The 25,149-nt window shown below is 38.8% G+C and overlaps 1 protein-coding gene across 5 annotated transcripts in view; it reads left to right on the forward strand.

The window, feature by feature from the left end:
- Grid2 (glutamate ionotropic receptor delta type subunit 2) overlaps window positions 1-25,149 on the forward strand; it is a 1,406,062-nt gene that overhangs the window by 1,128,046 nt on the left and 252,867 nt on the right. For all 5 annotated transcript variants that reach the window (XM_041638370.1, XM_041638390.1, XM_041638352.1 and 2 more), the window contains one exon: window positions 9,712-9,850. In XM_041638370.1, the coding sequence (XP_041494304.1) occupies window positions 9,712-9,850 (139 nt within the window). The remainder of the gene's footprint in view (window positions 1-9,711; window positions 9,851-25,149) is intronic.

Below are 25,149 nucleotides of genomic sequence, written 5' to 3' on the forward strand. Positions count from 1 at the left end.
CTTTTTTATGTTGCTTGTTTGCCACACCCAAATCAATACAAAATAGAAAATAGTGATGTCTTTTTACCACTAAGATCATAACATTTTGATGTTGATGGTAATAAGTGCATTTGTCACAGGGCCTCTAAAGCACTTGTCAGGAGAATGTTTTCAGTTTATTGATTACATCTAGGTTTGCTTTGTATTTTTTAACATTGAGTGTTGAATTTTATTTGTGCCTTTTTGACATTGACCATGGTGATAATTTAATTTTTCTCTTTGAGGGATAATGTAATGAATCAAAGTGAATAAATTTTCAGATCCAGATGCATCTCATATCCACATAATGAGCCCAGTGAGGTTTGGTTTTGCTTATGCAGCTTTCTTTGTATTATTTGTCTTTTGTCGATTATAATTATGTTATAATTTATCATCTTAGAATGATTTCAGTGTTTTGTCCCCATAGTTGGGCTACGTGCTAAATGAAAAGATCAGAGTCTTGCTTTTCTCCATCTCAATAAGAGGGTGTACAATAGTAACTATTCCTCAAATATTTCATAATTTTACTACAAGGTAACATGTATTGAATTTCCTGAGCAAATTTTAGTTGTAGATTTGAAATGTTTAAGAGCTGTGAGAGCATTCAAACATCTCCATGTCTCTTTGTAGCAGACTTCATCTAGATGGTTTCTCATGACATCTTCCAAATTTATTAGCATAAATGTAGTTTAGACTCTCTGGCATCTTTCTAATATCTGTTTTAGTGAACCCTTTTGTGATGGCTAGGGATATTTAAGCAGCTTCACATCCTATCTTTATCAATCTTAAGAGCTGTTTTTAGCCTCCTACACCAACCAAAGGACCAGTTTTCTGTTGGATTAGTCTTCTGCATTGTATTCTGTAAATATTATTAATTTTGCTGTTATGCATTAAGTATACTTGCAGTTTATTCTAATTTCTAAAATTGATGATTAGCCCCTTATTTTCATTATTCATTTCCTTTCATTGTACTTCTTCTCTCTAGAAAGAAAATCAACAATATTCGACAATTATCAAAATTTTGGATCAGGTGTTGCAGTAGACACCTATGATCAGAGAAGTCTGGAGGCCACATAAAAGAAATGAAGATTGAGGCCAGCCTGGGTTCTACAGCAATACCCTGTCTCAAAATTTTATGAGGGGTTTTATTATTGAGTATCTCATTTTAATCCACTGAAAATACTTTTACTTGTCTTGTAAATTTTCCTTGATTCAGAGCTAAATAGATCATCAGCTCTACCTCTAAGCAAGCCCAGGATCCCAAAGCCCGTTTAAACTTTGACAACTTTGGGGGAGGTACTGCTAGATTTTTAGTAACTTTTCAAAATATATTTTGAATTTATTTATTGAGATTCCAAATGTGCAGGTAATAACATTTCAATTATTTACATTCCTCCATTACCCAGCCTTACCTTCCTTCACTCCCACCCTCCTCACTTCATCCGAAAAAGTCTGCTTGCTATATTCCCATCATACCTTTTTGTGATTCTTTGAGTCTAATTTGGTTGTTTGCATGAACTTTAATGGGCAGTTATTTACTAGAGCATCATGAGCTATCTAGAGGCTGTTTCAGTGAAAATAAGCATTCCTCCTCATCCAGGAATAATTGCCTTCCAATGGTTGTTGCAATCCTTGTGCAGATAACTCAGACACTGTGATCTCATGAGCCCTCCAAAGAAAGCATTTTACTGTGCTCCTTTGCACGCTCTGGTCTTTACATTCTTTCCTCTGCCTCTTCTTTCTGATCTCCGAATCTTAGATGGGATCTTCTTGGTGTCCTCTTGAGAACTGAGTACCCAACTGTCAGCTCAGCATTTTGACCAGTTATGAGCCTCTGGGTTTACCCGTCGTAAAAGAATCTTCCCTGACAAAAGCTAAGCAAAGTCCCAATTGGTGTGTCAGAAGGCCATGTGACACTATGCCTCTTTAGCAACACAGTAGCTGTGAATTTCCCACTATACCCTTTGGCTTCCCAAGCCACAGGCTTTTGATCAGGTTTATGGTACTAATCATGAATTATCTCTTGATAAGTAAGCCCCAAAGTGACTCTGAAAGCAGTTTGTTGCCCCCAGGAATTATACCACTATTTCACCATAGGCATGTCTTGCTCAGCAGGCTGGTTCTATGGCTTGCAGGGTCTGTATCTGAGAAAAACCATTAATGCATTTTCTCTTTCCAGAGTCTATTTAACACTCTTTGGGACTATGAAACTAGCCAGAAGGGGGGAAATTTCCACTTGTGGTTTCATTTCTCTTTTTCAATTTTTTCAATTCTGAGTTTCCCGTATTCAAAGTATACAGTGTCTTCAACAATAATATCTTCCCATCTCATTCTTTTAGGACACCAAGAGCAATAACAATAACCCATATTGTTTTGGAAATGTCTGAGGCCTTCCTGACTAACAATTCCTAGGGGAGTACCCCATACTTGGCATTGGGATTTTTCTTTAATAATCTGAGGCTTTGGCAACAGTATTATCCATTCATGCAGTATACTTCTGGTCATACTCTTGGTTTGCTTGTTTTGATTTTAACTACAATTTTAATTAGTTTACAAATTTTCCATATGACTTTCACATATCCTTGATTTTGGTTAACTCTTTCCCTCTTCTTCATTCCTCTTCCCTTGTCCCCATCTTGGCTTATACTTCCCCATCTTTGTATTTCTTTTTTTAATTTCATATTCTTTTTTGCTTAGTCTTTTAAATTTGTCCTTTCTGCCTCCAAAAGCATCAGTCACAAGCACTGTTTTTTTTTTTCTACATTATCTTCTTATTCAGAAGTTTGGTGCTCTAATTTTTCCACTATTTATTTCTCTCTACAGATTCTTTCTATGTTAAGTAGTTTTTTCTCGTTTCCCACCAATGGAAGGAACAATAGATAGTGTTAATTTCTTTTGCCAAATATTTTATCGCAGCAATGAGAAAAGAAGCTAAGACAGAAACTGGTACCAAGAACTGAAGTCATTGCTCTAATAAATCTAACCAGGTAGACCTTAAACCTTTTGAACTATTTCAGAGCAGGGCTATGGAAAGTTTGAAAGTCCACAGCATGATGGAAGCAGAACTTAATGGGCCATTTTGGTGGAAGCATAGAAGACAAAAATTATGAGAGAAACACAATGAGCAGTCTTTATAACACTTTTTGGGATGATGAAAACTAACCAGAAGGGAGGACATTTTCAGTTGTGGCTTCATTTCTCTTTGTTCCATATTCAAAGCTCATGAGGCTTCATGAGGGAACACAGATTTCATTCAGAAACTGAGATGTAGCCATTCATGGCTTCATTCTATCCATGATCAGGGACTATAAAGCAAATATAAATTAAAGATAATGGACTTATGTGTTTGGCAGAGGTATGAGCAAATATACCGTTTTATACAAGGAAGATGCAGCAACAATGCAGCTGTAATTGTTTTAAAAATTTAGCAATATTACATAATGAGAACCTTTGGGGTCCAGCCCGAAGGTCTTCTTGGGGTTCAGAGAGAAAGCAACAGCCAAAGAAAGACTTGCGATGTCTGAGGACAAATGAATCTCTCACTATGTAATTTTCGATTCAATCTCCTTAATTTTCCGTCTCAATTCTAATTCTCATGTCCTACTTCTAATTCTCCTAATCTCTTCTCCTAGCTTCTTTCCTTCTCTTCTAAAAACTCCTCTCCTCATAGCCACGAAGCTATAAAAAATTGCTGTAAAAAAAGCACATTCCTAGGGATTAGGAGCTGAGCCATTACCATGGCAGTACAAGGGTCCAAGGTTACAGGGCTGAGACTGTGACAAGGGGGCAGGGATAGAGGGCCCAGTGAGATAAGCTGCCAAGCAAAGAGTTAGCATGCTTTTCTTAGTGTATTGTGTGTAGTAGCCTTGGTTGGATATCTGCAGCTCTGACCTTGTGCATAACTATAAGGCTTTAAACTTATGAACTATTTACAAAAAGTCTTTAGTCTAGTTTGAACTTGTTTTGAGGTGAAAGTCAGCTAATTGTGTGCAGTTAGTCTGAGCCAAAAGGAACAAAGCAGGCTTTTCAGTGTCTACAGTGCTCATGGAACAAATAGATCTAGTTGTGAAGCATGTATTAATATATTTTCTATGTATCAAAATTATACAGCCAAATGAAAAATCATCTTCCTGTCCACCCACAGATATATGTTTCCATAAGACTGAGATGCAATCATGAGATTGCATATACACATCACATGAAAATGCATGGTAATGAGGAGATATCACAGCTGTTAAGGCACAAGGGAAATTACAGATGAAAGCTCCAGTTTTCAAAGTCAGTGGTCCTCAAGCCTTACTGACCGAGTTCTCCATCAGGGAATATGTCCTCTGGTGGGTTGACATATGAATTATCTGTTGCTGTAAGCTATAGTTACATCACGGTCTGCAATAGTTCATAACAATTTCTCCTGACAATTACAGACAAATAGCATTCAGAGACAATAGAATAATTGCCATCAGGACAAGGCACCACTCATCAGAGACCAGTAAAGAGAATGCAGCTGAGTCCCCTACTCCTCAAAGACAATTTTCTAGTATAGTGATTCTCCAGGATCATCACACAGGATTTGATGCAACTCTGGTCCAAGCTGGGGTCAGGCTCTATCCATATGGCATAAGGACTCCTGGTGGATGCCATAAAGATCATGTTCCTGGTTTTGTAGACACGAAAGATGCAAGATAGAGGGTGTCATTGAGGCTTGTTCAGCATATCAGAGAGCAAATGATGACAGGCAATTTGTGTCAGGGTCAAGAATCTCTGCCAGGCCATTATGCGACATTGTGAAGGGAAGTTTACATGCTTGGATTACAGAATGGCCATCAAGGATAGCTGTAGACATAGAATGGATCCAACCTGTGAGATGGGTTTGTGTGTTGCAGGTGGCTGTGCTGGGGCCTAAAGCTATCTCAGCCCTTTGGAACATAGCGAGTTTTATTATAAGTCCCTGATGCCAGCCATGGGGTGACAGAATTTGATAATTTTTCTGATGGATTTTGGACTTGCTTTTTTCTGATCATTCATTGATATTCCCCAATTCTTCTCTTTTGGACCATGAATGTTTGTTTATTCTATGCCATTATATGTTGAGCATATATAATTTGTTTTTAATCCTATAGGCACTCAGTTAATAATTTAATAATGTTTCTAAGAATAATTAAAGACTGTAGTAACTTAAAGTTGAGCTGAATAAATTTATATTATAACATGGTCATAGTCAACTGAATTAAAAGTAGCATTGTTAGGTGTCTAGTTGGCCATGCATAGAATTAGATGGTTATTGTTAATTGTCAATATGACATAATCACTCAGAAGATAGGCCTCTCAACTTGTCTGAACAGGCTTATCTAGACTGCATTAACGTGTGTGTGTGTGTGTGTGTGTGTGTGTGTGTGTGTGTGTCCCATTCCCTGGCTGAAATGTTGTCCTGTAGCAGTATAGAGCTAAGCAGTAGTTTGCATTTATGTCTCTCTGCTTCCTGATTGTGAGTACATTGATAAGCATTCCTTCGATCTCTGACTTACTTGGCTTTCCAAAATGTGAAACAGTGAAATAAGAGAAGAAATTAAGACTTCAAGGCTGTTATGATTTATCTAGTCCAACATTACCCAAACAGGAAGACAAACTCTTCTTCTTCTTCTTTTTCTTCTTTTTCTTCTTCTTCTTCTTCTTCTTCTTCTTCTTCTTCTTCTTCTTCTTCTCCTTCTCCTCCTCCTCCTCCTCCTCCTCCTCCTCCTCCTCCTCCTTCTGCTTCTTCTTCTTGGGTTTTCTTGATAAAGTTTCTCTGTGTAGCTCAGACTGTCCTGGGACTCACTATATAAGGCCAGGCTAGCCTCAAAATCAGAGATCCACTTGCTTTTGTCTCCTGAAGATTTCTGTTAATTTTATTATCTAACTTCTATGTGTAGATATCAAATATAATGGCATTGTATTTGGGTTCTGCTAGAGTATTTGAGCTATTAGATTTGTAAATTATATGCTAAAAAGAAGAAACTCATCAATTTGATCTTCCATGTGGTCAAAAGCAAGTCTTAAGTCTTCTCAAGGGTAAGATCTTCTTCTCAAAAAAACAAAACAAAACAAAACAAAAACAAAAACAAAACTCGATGAGGGAGAGGGACTTGATCGGGGGAGGGGGAGGGAAGTGGGAGGTGGTGGCGGGGAGGAGGCAGAAATCCTTAATATATAAATAAATTTAAAATAAAAAAAACAAAACTCATGGGAATTTAAAACTGAATATCCTTTAGCTATCATCTTTTAAAAACTAAGTGAAAATGCCCGTTGTTTTAAAGAAAAATCTAAAATGTATCTAATCTGATTTTGAAAAAATGTTTGTGTTCCATGTATAAAAATATGGCCTGAACTGATAGTTTAGAAAATAACCAAAAGACATGTTTACACTTCATGAAATATAGAGGTATTACATATGAGAACCGTGGTCAGAGTGAAACTATGCCTGGCATAACCAATTGAATAATGTTAATATACTCACATATTATATACCTAACAGGAAAAAATATTGTTCTTCTAATTTATTTGCACTGTGAATATGGGCCTAATTTCATTTTATAAAGTCTATTAATGTTCAATATTCAGTATGTATTAATTTGAGAGGGCCATGATAACAAAACTCAGACTCAGAAATGTGAAGGGTTGTAAATGGAGGCTCCTCTCCTACCTGTCAGTTCCCAAGTAACCACTTTGAGACTTTTATTAGTTACAAACCATTTGGCCTGTTAGCTCAGGCTTATTATTATCTAGCTCTTACAACTTCAATTAACCCACTTTTATTAGTTTATGTTTTGCCAAGAGGATTGTGGCTTGTTACCTCACATTTTGCTTCTCATCTGGCTGCTGACATCTCCCTCTACTCTGCCTTCTTTTTCTCTGGATCTTTGCTTTGATTGCCCACCTCTCTCTATTCTGCCTGACTATTAACCAAATCAGCTTCTTTATTAACCAATAGTAATAAAACATATTCACAGCATACAGAAGGATACCCTACGTGATCTCTCCTTTTTCTCAAATTAAAAAGGAAGGCTTTAACTTTAACATAGTACAGTTACCTATATCAAAACAGGTATCAAGCAATAATTACAGTTGCAACATTTAGTTTATTTGTGTTTGACAAAATTAAAAAAAATCTATCATCAATTGTATCTATCTTTGTCAGTCTAAAGTTTCATATCTAATTTATCTTTTATCATAACTAAGGAAAACTATAATTATAACTATCTAGTCTTCAACTGCATCAAAGACCCCAGAAGGGTGATATTACGTAAATGAACAGGAAGCACAATGTGAGCAATTTTAAATATTCTAGAAATGACAGAAATATCTGACTGTCTGGACAGTCACCAAAAGTTTTTCTATAACATTGGGGCATTTATCTTCAGCCTAAAGTGATGTAGGTGCTTCTTCTTTCTATGTGTTGCTTTCATTGGTTAATTAATAAAGAAACTGCTTGGCCTGATAAGTCAGAACATAGGTGGGTGGAGAAGACAGAACAGAATTGTGGGAGAAAGAAAGCAGAGTCAGGAAGATGCCATGAGGCCCGGCCCATGATGGACATAGGCTAGAATCTTTCCCGATAAGCCACCATCTCGTGGTGCTACACAGATTATTAGAAATGGGTTAATCAATATGTGAAAAATAGCCAATAAGAGGTTGGAACTAATGGGCTAGGCAGTGTTTAAAAGAATACAATTTGTGTGTTGTTATTTTGCGTGTAAAGCTAGCCATGCGGGAGCCGGGTGGGACAAAAAGCAGGCCTGCTCCCCTCATTACTACACTAAAGACCTAGAATGTCTGGCAAGCTTCTCAGTGATGCAGGAAATTTGAAACCGTCCTGCCTATATTGGAAGTTTGTCAGTCATTTTCTTCTATGTTCCACAGAATGTCTGGCAGACCCTTCCATGAAGCAGAAAATTTGAAAGACTGTCCCACATATTTTGGCAAAATTCATCAGTTGCTTACTCTTTCATGAAGTCCTAAAGGACTATCTCACCTTGTTTTTGGAAAGTTCAGTAGTCATTTTCCTCTGAGTCCTGCATGTGAAAATTTATAATTAGGTTAAATCTTGCCACAATCAAAAGCTGCTGACTTAGATCTGGATATCACTGTAGGAACTGGTGAGATAAAATAGTTTGGGAATATAATTTGACAGAAAATGTGACAGCATTTGCTTCATATTGAAAGATGGGGCTTTTAAAGTGGTGTTCTAAGAAGTGACATAATAGAAACACCCCGGTTTCTGGCATAATGTAAAGTAGGTAGGTGGGGAGGTAATTTGGATGTTAGAACAATGTGTTGAATTTAAGATCTCCTTTAGATTCTTGGTGAATATTGGCTTTTGTCATTAGTTCTACAAAGAAAAGGACCTGAATATAAATTTGAATGGTCTCCATGTAGAATGTTGTGTTTCCTGAGTAGATGTAAAAAAATAGTTACTAGCCCCAGACAGGGCACCAAGGGATCAAAGAAAGGATTTCATCCAAGTGTTAGTGAACCAAAGAGTTTGTTGAATCTACTTTTAGGAACACGTGTTAGGGATTATTTGTAGATAGTATGTGTGACTCAAAAGTCCCACCTCAAAGTCAGTGGCAATGCCCAAAAGCCCCTCCTCCCTTAGTCAATATTCCCCTTTCTATATTCTCTAATACGTCTCAAAAATCTGGTGCAGAAGTATCAGTGGGTAGAATCAGGGGGCGTGGTGATCCCCCCACTTCTACCTAGGACATAGTAATAGTCCCATTTTCTTTGCCGTAGGCTAGCTTTTCATTGTATTATTTTGACTTCAGTGTTGACTTAATTAGGCTTTTTTTTTTTTTGGTGTTTTTAGACTGGGTTTCTCTGTAGCTTTGAAGCCTGTCCTGAAACTACCTCTTGTAGACCAGGCTGGCCTCAAACTCACAGAGATCCGCCTGCCTCTGCCTCCCGAGTGCTAGGATTAAAAGCATGTGCCACCACCGCCCGGCTTTGATTAGGTTGTTATTGTTGTAATGAAACAGCATAACCAAAAGGCAAGTTGGGGAGAAGAGGGTTTATTTGACTTATATTCAAAGCTGTAGTTTATCACTAAAGGAAGCCAAAGCAGAAACTTATGCAGGGCAGGAACTTGGAAGCAAGAGATGATATAGAGGCAATAGCGGTTTGCCGTTCACTGACTTTCTATCCATGACTTTCTCAGCCTGCTTTCTTATAGAATACAGGACCACGAACCCGGCGGTGGCCCACTCACAAGGGGTTGAGCCTTTCCTAATCAATCACTAATTAAACCATACAAGCTTGTCTATAGCCAGTTCTCATGGAAGCATTTTCTCAATTGAAGCTTCTTCCTCTGATGGTTCTAGCTTGTGTCAAGTTGACATAAAACTAGCCATGAAAACTGTCACAGCCACTGGCCATGGCTGCCACAGCAATCCATTCTGTGCAAGCTAATGGTCATTTCATGACCAGAGAAAAGTGTTACTTCACCAAATGTTGATGACACTCAGTCTTGCTAAGGTATAGAAGGAATGTATGCATTCTGAAGGTTTCACCCAAGGACAAACCAATGTGTAGATGAGAAGAGTGACTCTCAGTTATGATAGGGACAGGAAGCCTTTTGCCAGTGTTGGCACTGAGTGTGTATGACCTCAGTTTTTCAATACAAGCTTATTGATGTTGCTGTCATCTCTCCTCTTTCCACAGGTGGGGAAGTCCCATACACAACTCTGGCAACTCGAATGATGATGGGGGCATGGTGGTTATTTGCTCTGATTGTCATCTCATCATACACAGCAAACCTTGCTGCTTTCCTCACCATCACCCGCATTGAGAGCTCCATCCAGTAAGTAGGCAATGATTCCAGTAGCCATCAAACATGACAAATGCTAAGAAAGCCCTCTAAGCATAAATGTGGTGTACCATCTGATAAGAAATTGTCACTCTCCTTCTGAGTAAAGGCTTAGTTCTGTGATCTCAGAGTATGAATCCTAAATAATTTATTTTATAAAATTTTCATCATAACTTAAATATTGCTTTCCATATTTTCCTAGAAGGATAATGTATCATCAAAGCTTTAACCTTCACAGAGAAAAACTAAGTCATGGCAGGAGTAATGGCCCAAAACCATCTGTGATTCCAGTTTTAAGGGATCCAATACCATCTACTAGACTCTGCCATCATTGCACATGCAGAGTATACATACTCTCATACACTCTCATACATACACTCAGGAATACACACACAATAAAAATATTTTAAAAACTATAACTACGTCAGAGAAAAAATAAGATAGACAACGTATAAAAATCTTATGAAATAAAATGTCTTTCTAATGAGTCTGGTCCATTTTGTGTGATCAGAATAAAGGGCTAAATGAACATATCAGTGAGGGCGTCAAGAGAGAAGGGGAGACTGTGAGAACAGAAAAGAGAGGGGAAGAGTAAAGAGCAGGTAACAGATAGAAATTAGCATTAGCTAGTGACCACAATCTACCTGTCTGCATTAATATCCATGTGGTCATCATCTTTGCTCTTTCTCCAACATCAATAACAATGATGCAAAATGGTTGTTCATCATGATGCACTCATTTCTTCACATACAGAGGTCTGTGCTTCAGGTCATAATGGACTTTCCTATGAGCCCCGACCCTGAGGCATATTCTGCCTTCATGGTTTCACACTATGGGAGCTACAGCACCATACAGTTTCTGCCCTGAATGGACACAATAGCCTATGCACTATGTTAAGAAACATACCCCTGAAATTGTCTATTTAGCCACAAACAAAATGATTTTAATTAAAGGTCAACACTCATGAATTGAACTTATGAATTGAAAATGAGCACTACTGGCAATATAGAAGAATTTCCCAGAGTCAACTTCCCCTTAAAGAAAAATCACAAAGCCTTTTTTCCTCTTCATTAGTGGCCAGGAAGCCATTATAATATAATGCCAAATCAAGACTTAATTATTTATAGAAGTTCATTGTTTTTCTTCAATCTACAATCTGAAATTGAAAACCCAAAAGTCAACTAGTAATATTCGCAAGCAGTCAATTCCTTTATCCATTTATGAAAATGATACTTCTAGATTCACCCATCAAATCATGCTCCTCAAAGTGTTTTATAATTTTTGCTTTAGTATAGACCTTTCTTCCTCTCCCAATTTATTCCTCTTATAGCCAGCTCTATGGGTAAAACAAATTATAAACAATGTTGAGTAAAATGTGGGAGATTGAGTAATAATGAAAATGATTGTGATACCCTAGGAAGAAAATTGATGAAATTAGTAACATCATAAAAATAATAACCATCATTTACTGATTAGTTATCAGATGCCAGGATTTGTGCTATTATATGCTGATTGGCTCATCTTATGCTCACCACCATCTTATAAACTCCATGACACACTTTACAAACAGAAAAACTGAAGATTAAATGCTAAGCAACTTTTACCTTCATGCAGTTAGTGTCTGGGCAATGTGCAGACGTTCAGGGTGCCCGGCACCTGAGCCTGTGTGCCAGGGCATTGCACAGTTCTCATTCCCTGCACCCAAACCACCATGTGCCCTCTGTGTTTAGAAAAGCAATTGTCAGCCTTAAGAATAAATCCTTAAGCTCCAGAGCAACCCTGTCTCGAAAAACAACCCTCAACTGGTTTGGAGCAGTAGCAATGACTTTGAGTTTAACCAATTTTGTTAACATACATGTCAACATGAGTTAATTTTACCTATGATTGCCCTATGCTCCTCTGAGAAAGACATTTTGGCATATCCAGACAGAAAAAGATTGAACATATTTAAGACACAAAATGAGAAAGTTTGATATGTATATGTATATAACACATCTAATACTGCCCATACTGTTGATTAAGTATTCCCAAGTGTGTTCAATTAGTAACTGGCTTTGCACCTTGGACAATTGTCTCCTTTTTTCTACCTCCCCTCAGGCCTTTCACCATTGTTCCTATCTTTGCTTCTCTGGATGTAACTTTCTACTACAGTAATTATGTTTCTGCGCTTGGCTCATTTCACTTAGCTTAATGACTTGTAGTGTGATCAATGTGGTAGCAGATAGCAAGAAAAATGGCTTTCCAGAGCAAATTGGAGTAAACCTTTAAAATATATTTTAACAATAATGTTTTTATTTTTTGAGAGTACAATACATCACTTCTCACTTCCCTTTCTTTCCTCTAAACCCTTCCAAGAACTCCCTTGCTTGCTTCCATGTGTGTGTGTGTTCATAAATATGTAAATATGCCCTACTCAGCTTGTATAATGTTACTTGTTTGTGTGGTTTTGGAGCTTACTATTTGCCATTGGCTAACCAACTGGTGTGCTCATTCCTAGAGGGACTATTTCTCCCTTCCTCAACATTATGAGGCCTTGGGAGCCCTCCACCGCACTCATCCATGTTAGCATGTCCATTGGTGTCATCCTTGTTAAGGCATGGTTAGGCAGTCATGTTAGTGGTATTTCAAGGGTACACACTTTTAAAAATTGACTTCTTTTTTTTTGCCAGATGTGATAGCACATGCTTTTATTTATTTATTTATTTATTTATTTATTTATTTATTTATTTTTAATTTATTTATTTATTAAAGATTTCTGTCTCTTCCCCGCCACCGCCTCCTATTTCCCTCCTCCTCCCCCAATTAAGTCCCCCCCCCCTCAGCCCGAAAAGCAATCAGGGTTCCCTGTCCTGTGAGAAGTCCAAGGAACCCCCACCTCCATCCAGGTCTAGTAAGTTGAGCATCCAAACTGCCTAGGCTCCCACAAAGCCAGAATGGCACATGTAAATATGCTTAACGTATTACTTAGTTTTGAAATATTTTCAATAAACAAATAAAAACATCTTATATGACATGCAATAATAGTCATTGTAGTAAAAAATTGTCTGACATTTATTTTGGATTTACTATGATACAGACATTAAGTATTTTGCAGTTATTATTGCATTTATTCCTCAAAGTACATATCACAATGAAAGTACTACCATTATTTCCATTCTGTAAATGAAGAAACGGAATTTTAGAAGCAAAATGCTCAAGACCACCCAGTAAGCATTGGAGCTGATGGTCTAACTCATGTCAACCTGAAACTTATCCACAGTCTTGACCCTACAGTTAATTCCTTATCCAATGTTGCTTCCCTGATTTGCTTGACCCAGTTCTTTGCTGAAGGCATGTGAGGCGGTCTATGTGTGCATCTTAGCTACTTAGTTATTACTAAGTTCCCAGCACCACTTGCTTTCTAGAGTACTATAACAGTGGAAGCAGATGCCACTATATTTCAAGGTTCCATATTCTGCATTCCTCAAGGTTTCTTCAAAAGTAAAATTTAGTAGGGAAAAGAATGCAATTTCACATGATGCTTCCCTCAGGTGTAGCTCTACATTCCAAAGTAACTGAACATTCATTTCCTTCAAAATTATTCCCTTCTAGTGCCAACAAGCATTATGAAAAGTTTTTAGTGGGTGTAATAAATTACTGCCTCCTAATACTATCATGAGAGTAACCTGGGAAAGAATAGAAGCCAAGTAAGGTACAACAGTCTGATTTTATCCCAAAACTTATACATAATTTCAAAGTTCATGTCTTACCTTTGTGATAAACACAAATGCCTATACTACTACTTGGATGCAGAGTTCCACCTGAAAGTTAGGCTGGCTTCTCGCACAGTTCCCACCCTCATTCTCCAAGAGAACAGACTCTCCACAGTCTCGTGCAGTGCGGTCTTAAGCACTGGTGTTCATAAAATTACCTCCTCCCGATGTTAAATGGTGAATGCTGACACATCTCACTCTGCACAGTTCACCATGCCATTGGCCTGCATAGACTATGCACATCTTCATTCCCTCAAAGCAGAGGCTCTTTCTAGGCTGAGGTGGGAAGAGGGAAATAGAGCAACCCTCTCTGAGAAAGAAAAACATGGGTCCTTTTGAAATGATATTAGCTATGGTCTAAAGTATGGGAAATGGGTTTCCCTTGTAAAAGATAACTCATAAGTTTAAGTCTCCTATTCCTTCTATGACAGGATGTGGTAAAGAATGAGATGACCACTTCGGAGTCCAAAGAGGAAAATATTAATGATTTTTGTTTTGCTGTTGTTGCTGTTTGTGGTTTTGTGTGTGTGTGTGTGTGTGTGTGTGTGTGTGTGATTTGCTTGGCTTTTTTACTTTAAAAAAAAAAGAATGTGGGACTAAATATATGGGTTAGTAGTTAAGATCACTTGTTGTTCTGCCAGAGAAACCAAGTTCAATTCCAAGCACCACATGTTAGTTCACAACCATCCACAATTCCAGTTCAGAGGATCTGATTCCCCCTCCTGATTTCCATGGGTGCAAGGCAGACATGTGGTACACACAGACATACACAGGCAAAGCACTAACATGCAGGAAACATTTTAAAAATAAAATGCTTGATTTTCTATTGGTCCCCAGGCTAAAAATGGCAATGGTGCTTGAAGAGTTTTGAAATTACTGTTAGTGTCAACATGGGATAAGGGCTGATACTGTAGCTCAGTAGTGGGTCACCTGCTTAGCCATTCCGGGGTCTTGGGTTCCATTCCCAGTAACACACACATAGACACACAAGACAGCATTACAGCAACATCGTATTTGCCTTTACTTTATTATTTTTTCCAACAGCCATTTATTACTTAAGATCAAAATAAACAGAGCTACAGGAAATCATAGTTGTTCAACTGGATTTATTAGTAACTAGTATGATTAATCTTTGTGACCAAACATGATTATCCACACCCAAGGAAACCATTGGTTCCTTTGCTGATATGTTATTGTTTCTGTCATATTTGCCATCACTGGTACTGTAGCCCACCTACACTAGGTAATGTCTCTGGGCCTTGTCACTTGACCCTATAATCCTCTCAAAGAGTTAAAAAAATGTGCTGTGTCAGTCAAGTCTCATTGTAATTTAAGCATAAATATGAATTAAAGCAATGACTCATTTGATAGTCTTAATTTAGTGCCTGATTAACCGGCAATCAAAGGAAGCTGCTGACAGTGACTGGCAATAACCCTGAGTCAGGCTGTTGTTAAACAAGCATTTTCTCATAACTTATCTTTATTTACCCCTGTCATAATCAATAACTCAAATATAGCTCCTTCTATGTGGATGCCATCATGTTTACAATTAGATTTAGTGTCTTTCTGTTTTAAACCACTTACATGTATCTCTACCACCTCATACTATGAACTCTAGCTGGCCTTGGACTAGCATGCTCTTCTACTGTTTTATATTTTTAATTAAAATGCATTTCCTCAAGGGCCGTTTCTAATCACTTTTGTATCAGTCCAGGACCTTATGTAGTACCTCATTAAATACCTAGTGCATTGTGGTTACAAATAATATTCAGTCAATGAACATTCAGGAGAGGGTTCCTTAAATCTGGCTTGAAACTATGGAAGTCCACTGTGTGAATATCAGCAACATAAAACACAAAAGAAATATTAGAGTCATTTCTTTATGCTGTTATTTCACAGAAGAGAGGAACCCTCACATGGTGCACCGTCTTGTTTTGCTGAGTGTCTCCCCTATTCTTTCTTCGATTGTTCTGTAGCAGCCTGTCTCAGAGCTCTCAGCAGGGAATTGCACACTTTATTAGGAACAGCCACGATCAGGATGGTTGAAAGAAACTGAGCTTGATTCATTCTGCTTCAATGTTTCAGCTCAGGGCAGAATTGTTCGGCTTGGAACCAGACCTCATAGGCACTGCACACACAGGAAGGCATTCATCTCCCAAGTCCTTATTGTTCAGAGTTGAGATGCCTTAGTTGTCTCGGCACTTAAGTACTACAGTGATGGATATCTTACGAACATAGAGCTATCTAGATGTCATAGACAGAATTTTATCTTCTAAAAAAAGAAGTCATATAGGAAGTATATATTGGTCTTTCAAATGCTCCTTTCATTGAGTACTTAATTAAAGACTGTCTCCCACTTTATTTATCACTCCCAGGGGACCCAAGGAGCTCTTGTAGTCCCTAATATGATCAAATATCTCTCTCACCCCCTTCCTCTCCCTTTCTTTTTATCCCTATCCCATCTCTGTCTCTCCATATTAGAAAATTCTTAAACACTCAAGTATATAAATTCTTATCCTTTCTAAATTTCTTGCTAGCTTCATTTCCTATGAAAATTCTGATAAAATATCCTCATCCCACAAGTTTCCACAAACGTTTAAACTTCTGCGCTGAGGAGTATCTCACAGCACCACTTTGTAAGCGGGTGATATTTGAGTACAACATATTTTGTGAGCATTTAGTGGAACAGCAATGATAGAGATTATCAAGAAGAGTGGGACAATAACTCAGAACTGGGAGCTCTAGCCTACCATACAGTGGGTATTATACCGGGTCCTAGGTTGTCACTAGAAGAAAAAAGTCACAACCTAGAGTAACTGATACAGGTCTATACTCTAAGACATGGCACTGGAGAAATCAACTCTGAACCACTGGAGTGGCCATACTGAAATAGGACCTGTGTCCTAATCCCATGCTAGGGACAGGTTACAAAACCTTCACATCTCTTCCCTTCGCTTTTCTACTTCTCCTAGTTACTATCCAGTTTCAGTTTAGAGAATCTGATCCCACCTTGTCCTCTTCCAGCTTATTGGCTTTCTATAGAAGACAAGTTGAAGTTGGGGAATCTCCCTACCCCAGCCACAAGTTCAGTGATGTTTTCAAAACATCTGTCTGATTTATTTTTCTTTTTCTTTCCATTCTATTTTTAACTGAAATAGTTTAATAGATTTCTTATTTCCTTATTGTTTTCCCAGTCTACTTAATTTTCCTCTTCTGTTTTATTCTGTTTCTCTAAAACTAATGACCAGCATATTTCTACTTATTTTCTCTCCTCTGCTGCCTTAACTCCCTAACATCTTAGTACACGTCATCTTAGCTGTGTTTCTTTACTTCTGAAATTTATTAAACTTGAATGCTAATTTTCAGACTTCTGCCAGTATTTGTTTGAAATATATTTTATTAAATTAATTTTTTGGGGGGATGGAGAGATGGTTCAGCAATTAAGAACACTGACTGCTCTTCCAGGGAACCAGGTTCCATTCACAGCAACCATGTGGCAGCTTGCAACTCTCTGTAACCCCATGATCCAACACCATCACAAAGACATGCATATAGGCAAAACACCAATAAAATACAACTAAATTTTTAAAAAATTAAATTTATATATTTTGCAGCCTTACCAGAATTTCCACTCCCTCCTCTTCTTCCCCATCCAGCTTCCCCCAGCGCTAGCCCCATCCACTCCTACTCTATTTCTGTTCAAAAAGGGTAGGCCTCCCATGGATATCAACAAAGTATGGTTTTGCAATATGTGGTAGGACTAAGCTCCTCCCCTTGTTTTAAGGCTGGGAAAATCAACTCAGTATGAAGAAACGGTTTCCAAAAGCCAGCCAAAGCATTATGCACAGCCCCTACTCCAGTGTTAGGAATCCTATGAGTAGCTCATGCTACAGAGTTGTCACATATATGTAGAGGAGCCTAGGTCTGTCCCATGCAGGCTCCCTGGTTGCTGGTTTTGTCTCTGTGAGCTCCCATGGGCCCAGATTAGTTTCTTCTGTTCATTTTCCTATGGTGTCCTAGACCCCTCTAGCTCATATAATCCTTCCTCCCTCTTTTCAGCAGGATTCCCCGAGCTTGGCCTAATGCTTGGCTGTGGTTCTCTGCATCTGTTTCTATCAGTTACTGGATGAAGGCACTCTGATGACAATTGGGGTAGGCACCAATCTAAGAGTATAGCAGAATATCATTAGGCATCATTACATCGACATTATTTTTTCTCCAATTGTATTTGGTTCTATCCTAGAGCTCTTGGCCGTCTAGCCTCTGGATTCTGGCACTCCAAGCAGTGCCAGGGGTGAGTTCACTCTACTGGCATAAGCCTCAGACTGGATCAGTCATGGGTTAGCCACTCCCACAGCCTCTTCTTCACCCTTACCCCAGCATATCCCATGGGCAGGATAGACTGTAATCACAGTTTGTGTGGCTGCTTGGTGTCCCAATCCATTCACTGGGTTTTGTCTAGTCACAAGATATGGCCAGCTCAGGCTATGAATCCTCTATGAGGAGTCTTAGCTAAGGCCATCATTGTAGATTCCTAGGAATTTCTCTTGCACTGGGTTTCTACCTGGCACCAAAATGCCAACCTCCTTTTCCAACCATCTCTTTCTCTACTATCCCCCTCCATCCACCCCATGTTTGCACCCCCTCTTGCTTCCATCCAGACCACCCACAAAACCTTTTCTACTTCCCCTTCCCAGGGAGATCCATGTGCCCCTCATTGGGCCTTTCTTGTTAACTAGCCTCTATGGGTCTATGAATTGCAGACTGGTTATCCTTTACTTTTCAGCTAATATCCACTTATAAGTGTGATCATATCATATTTGCATTTCTGTGTTGGGGAAACACAGGATGATTTTTTTCTAGTTTAATCTGTTTTCAAATTTCCAGGTGACATTGTTCCTTTTTATTTTATTTTTTTAAAAAGAAAACAAACTATCTTTTTAATTTTACATACCAATCCTAGTTTCCACTCCCTATTCTCCTCCCATTTTCTCTACCTCCCATCCCTCCTGCCCCACCCCAGCCCACATCTACTCCCTAATCCCCAGAGAAGTCAAGGCACATTGCCTCATGGAAGGACCAAGACCCTCTCCAATATATCCAGGTTGAGCAAGGTATCTATCCAAAGAGAATGCGTTCCAAAAAGTCAGTACACGCAGCAGGGACAAATCCTGGTGCCACTGCTAGTGGCCCCAAAGTCTGGCCCAGCCATAGAACTGTAAGTCACATTCAGAGGGTCTAGTTTGGTCTCATGCTGGTTCTTCCCCTGTCTGACCAGAGTTGGTGAGCTCCCATCAGCTCATGTAAGTTGTTTCAGTGGGTGACCCGTTCATGGTCTTGAACTCTTTGCTCATATTCTCACTCCTCCCACTCTTCAGCTGAACTTTGGGAGCTCAGTCCAGTGCTGTGAGTCGCTGCCTCTGTCTCCATCAGTAGCTGGATGAAGGTTTTATGGTGACATTTAAGATAGTCATCAGGGCAAGGTCAGTTAGGACACCCTCTCCGCTATAGCTTAGGGTCTAAACTAGGGTCATCCTTGTGAATTCCTAGGACTTTGTCTAGTGCTAGGTTTATTGCTATCCCCATAATGTCTCTTTCAATCAAAATATCTTTCCTTTCTCTCTGTCTCTGTCCTTCCCCCATCTCAAGTATCCCATTCCCTCAAGTTCTCCTCCTTCTTCCTCTTGTTCCCTCCTCCTCCCCTTCCACTGTCCCTTCTTCCCCTACCCACATGCTCCCAATTTTTTTCACGAGATCTTGTCTATTTCCCTTTCCAGAGGAATTTATATATGTTTCTTTTAGGGGTCACCTTGTTACTTAGCTTCTCTAGGGTCATAGACTATAGGAACACTATTTTTTCTTGTTTTGTTTTATAGCCAGTATCCACTTATGAGTGAGTACATACTATGTTCATCTTTCTGGGGCTGGGTTACCTCACTCAGGATTATTTCTAATTCCATCCATTTCCAAGCTAATTTCAGTATGTCTTTTCTTTTTTTACCACTGTGTAGTACTCCATTGCATAAATATACCACATTTTCTTTACCAATTCTTTGGTTGAGGGGCATCTAGAGTGTTTCTAGGTTCTGGCTCTTACAAATAATGCTGTGAACATTGTTTAATAAATGTCCTTGTAGTATAATTGCGCATCCTTTGGGTACATGCCCAAGAGATGGCATGAATAAATTCCAGATGTACCTGAAGAAAATAATAACAGCTGAAGTACGTAAAAATGTCAATATAGGCTATGGAATAAGAAATTAACAAAGACATAAATTCTGAAAAATTCAAATTGAAATCTTGAAAATAAAAAGTGCAATAAGTCAGCAAAAATTTCCATGGAAATCCTTACCAGTTAACAAGATCAAGTGAAAGGTAGACTATGAGGTAGATTTTGGAACATGCAGAAAATGGCAAAGATGAAGTACTAAATTATGAACAGATTATACATGATCTATGGGATACCATTAAATGACTCAAATCTGCCAATCATGGGCTTTGAAGAATGAGGAGAAAATCAATCTAAAGGTACAGGAAATATACTTAATAAAATCTTAGAAGTCTAAGAAAAAAAGTCTAAGAAAGAAATTGCCATGTAGATAAACAAGGCATTTGGGCCAATAAGTGATTAAGATCAGAAAATAAACTCCCAGAGAACCAATACTGAGAAAGGCATCAATGCAACAAAGACAAACTCATCTGAAATACAATGGCTGCCATGTTAGTTTATTACGATCAATCAGTAAAACTATGATCAACATGTAAAGAAGTCATTGACATTATACCAGTACTACAAAATATGTATGTTGCAATCAAGCATACTGAAGAAAAAGATAAACACAAGTGCTAAAGTAAAGCATAAATACTGGCTTTAAATTATACCATGGAGCCACAGTGAAAAACACCTCAAGATACAGATGCGAAACAGACACCTAAGTCATTAAAACAGAGTAGACTAGAACAGAGCAGAACTCATACATACAACTACATCCATGTGATTCTTGAAGAAAGTTTGAGAAAAGATTGCCCCTTTGAATGATAGTGCTCTAAGGGTCATTCATAGATTAACAAATCTCAAAAGAAATAGAAATAGCCAATAAACATGAAAAATTTAAATATTATTGGTCTTAAAAAATTAAAATTAAAATAACATTGAGATTCTTTCTCACCACTCAGAAGGACTGTCATATGAAAAGTGAATAACAAATTCTGGTGAGGGTGTGAGGAGATGGAGTTACTGCTTATGTGGATATAAAGTAGTTTAGCCACTATGGACAGCAATATGGAATTTCTTCAAAAACTAAAAATATGCTGGACAGTTGTACTGCACAGTTTTAATTCAGGATGCAGTGGCAGGTGGAACTCTATAAGTGTAAGACCAGCATGGTCTTCAGAGCTATTTGAAGAACAGAACAGTCAATGCTACACAGAGAAACCCTGTCTTCAAAACAAAAGTAAAACCATACTAGAAGCTAAAACAAAAGGATTCTTTTTTTTTTATTGCGAAAAGAAGAAAAAAAAACATAAACAAAAAAACAAGTTTCCACCTCCTCCCAGCCTCCCATTTCCCTTCCCCTCCTCCCACTCTTCTCCCCCTCCTCCCACCCTTCTCCCCCTCCCCCCCACTCTTCTCCCCCCCCTCCCTCTCCAGTCCACAGAACAGTCCGGATTCCCTGCCCTGTGGTAAGTCCTAGGTCCTCCCCCCTCCATCCATATCTAGGAAGGTGAACATCCAAACTGGCTAGGCTCCCACAAAGCCAGCACATTAAGTAGGATCAAAACCCCCTGCCATTGTCCTTGGTGTCTCATCAGCCCTCATTGTTCGCCATGTTCAGAGAGTCCGGTTTTATCCCATGCTTTTTCGGTCACAGTCCAGCTGGCCTTGGTGAGCTCCCCGTAGATCAGCTCCACTGTCTCAGTGGGTGGATGCACGGCTCGTGGTCCCGAATTCTTTGCTCATGTTCTCCCTCCTTCTGCTCCTCCTTGGGACCTTGGGAGCTCAGTCCAGTGCTCCTGTGTGGGTCTCTGTCTCTATCTCTATCCATCACCAGATGAAGATTCTATGATGATATGCAAGATATTTGTCAGTATTGCTCTAGGATAGGGTCATTTCAGGTTCCCAATCCTCAGCTGCCCAAGGAACTAACTGGGAACCTCATCTTGGGCACTAGGGAGCCCCTCTAGGGTCAAGTCTCTTGCCCACCCTAAACTGGCTCCCTTAACTAAGAAATGTGGTTCCGTGCTCCCCTATCCACCTTTCCTTTATCCCAATTCTCCTGTTTCCCAAGTCTCCCCTCCTTCCCTTCTACCTTTTCTCTCCCCATCTCCCTTTACCCCCATCCCACCCCATCCCCAAGATCCCATTTTCTCCCCGGAAATTTGGTCTACTTCCCTTAGCCAAGAGGACAACTATATGTTTTTCCTTGGGTTCACCTTCTTACTTAGCTTCTTTAGGTTCACCTCTTGTAGACTCCGTGGTCCTTATTTATGGCTAGAAACCAATTATGAGTGAGTACATCCCATATTCATCTTTTTGGGTCTGGGACACCTCACTCAGGATAGTGTTTTCTATTTCCATCCATTTGCATGCAAAATTCGAGAAGTCATTGTTTTTTACCGCAGCGTAGTACTCTAGCGTGTATATATTCCATACTTTCTTCATCCATTCTTCCATTGAAGGGCATCTAGGTTGTTTCCAGGTTCTGGCTATTACAAATAATACTGCTATGAACATAGTTGAACAAATGCTTTTGTCATTTGATAAAGCATCTCTTGGGTATATTCCCAAGAGTGGTATTGCTGGGTCCAGGGGTAAGTTGATCCCGAATTTCCTGAGAAACCGAAACACTGACTTCCACAGTGGTTGCACAAGATTGCATTCCCACCAGCAATGGATGAGGGTACCCGTTCCTCCACAGCCTCTCCAGCAAAGGTTATCCTTGGTGTTTTTGACTTTAGCCATTCTGACAGGTGTAAGATGATATCTCAAAGTTGTTTTGATTTGCATTTCCCTGATTGCTAAGGAAGTTGAACACGACCTTAAGTGTCTTTTGGCCATTTGAACTTCTTCTGTTGAGAATTCTCTGTTCAGTTCAGTGCCCCATTTTTTAATTGGGTTAATTAGCATTTTAAAGTCTAGTTTCTTGAGTTCTCTATATATTTTGGAGATCAGACCTTTGTCTGTTGTGGTGTTGGTGAAAATCTTCTCCCAGTCAGTAGGTTGCCTTTGTGTCTTAGTGACCATGTCCTTTGCTTTACAGAAGCTTCTCAGTTTAAGTAGGTCCCATTTATTCAATGTTGCCCTTAATGTCTGTGATTCTAAGTCAATACATCACACAGTTCCTTAAACATACATTTGTTGTTTTTGTTTTAGTTGCTGTTGGTGGTGTGTATATGTGTGTATGTGTTATAAAATATGGAGTTTTATTCCATTGTAAGGAAGAATGAGGTATGTCATGTGCTGGAAAATATATGAAACTTGGGATTATAATCTCATGTAATGCAAGATTCACAAAGACAAATACCTTTTTTCTTCATTTATTGAATCTTAATTTCATATAGATACATAACATTACTTACATATATAACAAATATACATATATATTTATAACATATTTACATGAAGGCAGGAGGCAGACTGTGGTTAAATGAAGGCAACTGAAAGATGAAGGGAAAGGATGAAGAAAGGGGAATAATGTGGATGAAGGTGGTCTAAGACCACGACGCCTGAAATGTAGCACTATGCACAATAAATATGTACCAATAAAAGAAAGGAAAGCAAGAAAGAGGAAAGAAAATAGTCAATGATATCACCAATCACACCTCTATCTTCTTTTCCTGCTGCCATATTTCAAGTCCTGCCTTTCTTTCTCAGCTTCTCTTCTCCACCTTGCCAGTGACCTTTGTGTGTTTGCTCCTTCCTATACCAAGGAGCTGTTAGACCCCATTAGTTTGGATGCTTTTAATTTCTCCTTGTATCTTGTCGTCTAAACACACTCAATTTGTTTTAATCACCTTTCCTGCTCTCCTACACACATGCAAACATTCCTAGAAGAGTCCTCATTCTCAGGCAGTGATGCTAAGAATAAGGCAGGAGGAGAGCCAGGTACCGAGGAAAGGGCAAGGGACAGGGAAGGTGAGGAGAGCTATCAGAGCAGCTGGCTTGGGCTCCTTTCCAAGAAGACTGTGGTATTCATGAGAAGATGCTGCCAGCTCTTTAGCTTTGCTGTTGAATTTAGTTTGGAGGCGCATTTGCAGTTTAGACATTTGAATCACATGCTTCCCGTAAGGCCTCTCAATTGCTGGATGGATCTGCTACATCAACCTTAATTGAAGTTGATTAAAAGCAAAATATCACTTAGATGGAATATAATTTCTCTGAATCATTGTTAAAAAATATAGATGAGTGTTGTGGGGAAATCCCCAGGCCTACTGCACTGTGCAGAGGGACTACAACTTTTGGCAGTGGGAAACTTCCAATTGTCAGTGTAGTCCTCTGTTCTATTGTGAAGAGCCCCCAGCTCTACTCTTGCTTAGATTCAGTAACATCTTGACTTGCTATATTACTGACAGAATGCTTCATTGACACGTGTTATTGGCTCCTGCTTTAGCTTACAGGTATTTCTTAGAGCATCTTTCTCCTCAATCCTCATTGACATCCCTGCTCGTAAAGATTTTGAGGATATTGTTTTGAACTCCTTAAAAGATCTATGAAAAAATAGTAATTACTATTTATTGCTCACTTGAATTCATATCATATCTTATTGGGGCATTGCTTCATGTAGGATTAGTATGTATTATTGCACCATAGTTTGTTAATAGGCCATATGCAAGGTAATGAGCAGTGCTTCAATGTCAGCCTTGAAGGGTATATTGAATAAAGCAGTTTTTCACAAGTCAGCATTGGTCTGGATACTAATTAACATTTCAGTGTTGATGATTTGAAATATGGAATAGGGAGTAAGCTTATTAAATATGCAGATTACCCTTCATTGAGTAGGGGTGATTATTGACTTCAACCACACTTTAGGAATTTATGAGGACCTTGACAAATTAAGCAAGGTGATTATAAGTAAGATAAAGTTTAATGAGGACAAATAACTGATGATTTACTTTGTGTGTGTATGTGTGTGTGTGAGAGAGTGTGTGTGTGTGAGAAAGAGAAAGAGATAGTGTGTGAGCTTGTGTGTGAGAGAGAGAGTGTGTGTGATCATGTGTATGAGAGAGTGTGTATGTGAGCATGTGTGAACGTGTGTGTGTGTGTGTGTGTGTGTGTGTGAGAGAGAGAGAGAGAGAGAGAGAGAGAGAGAGAGAGAGAGAGAGCATCTGTGTGTGATAGCTCAGAATTAGGGAATGAAGACAGTTTCAAAATGAACCATCCAATAACCACAAACTTGAGATATGGCATTATTATTTATCAAGAAATTTAGAAGTTACATAGTAGCATAAAATTTTCCAAGCCCTTTAAAGATTGCTGTGGCCTCTTTAATCACAGAGAAAACAATGGAGCCGCTAATAGCTGCAGAAAGGTGGTCAATAGAT

This window comes from Microtus oregoni, unplaced genomic scaffold (assembly GCF_018167655.1).
Source record: "Microtus oregoni isolate MIOR12 unplaced genomic scaffold, Mior012 000002F_ref0000024, whole genome shotgun sequence".
Classification (NCBI taxonomy): Eukaryota; Metazoa; Chordata; class Mammalia; order Rodentia; family Cricetidae; genus Microtus; species Microtus oregoni.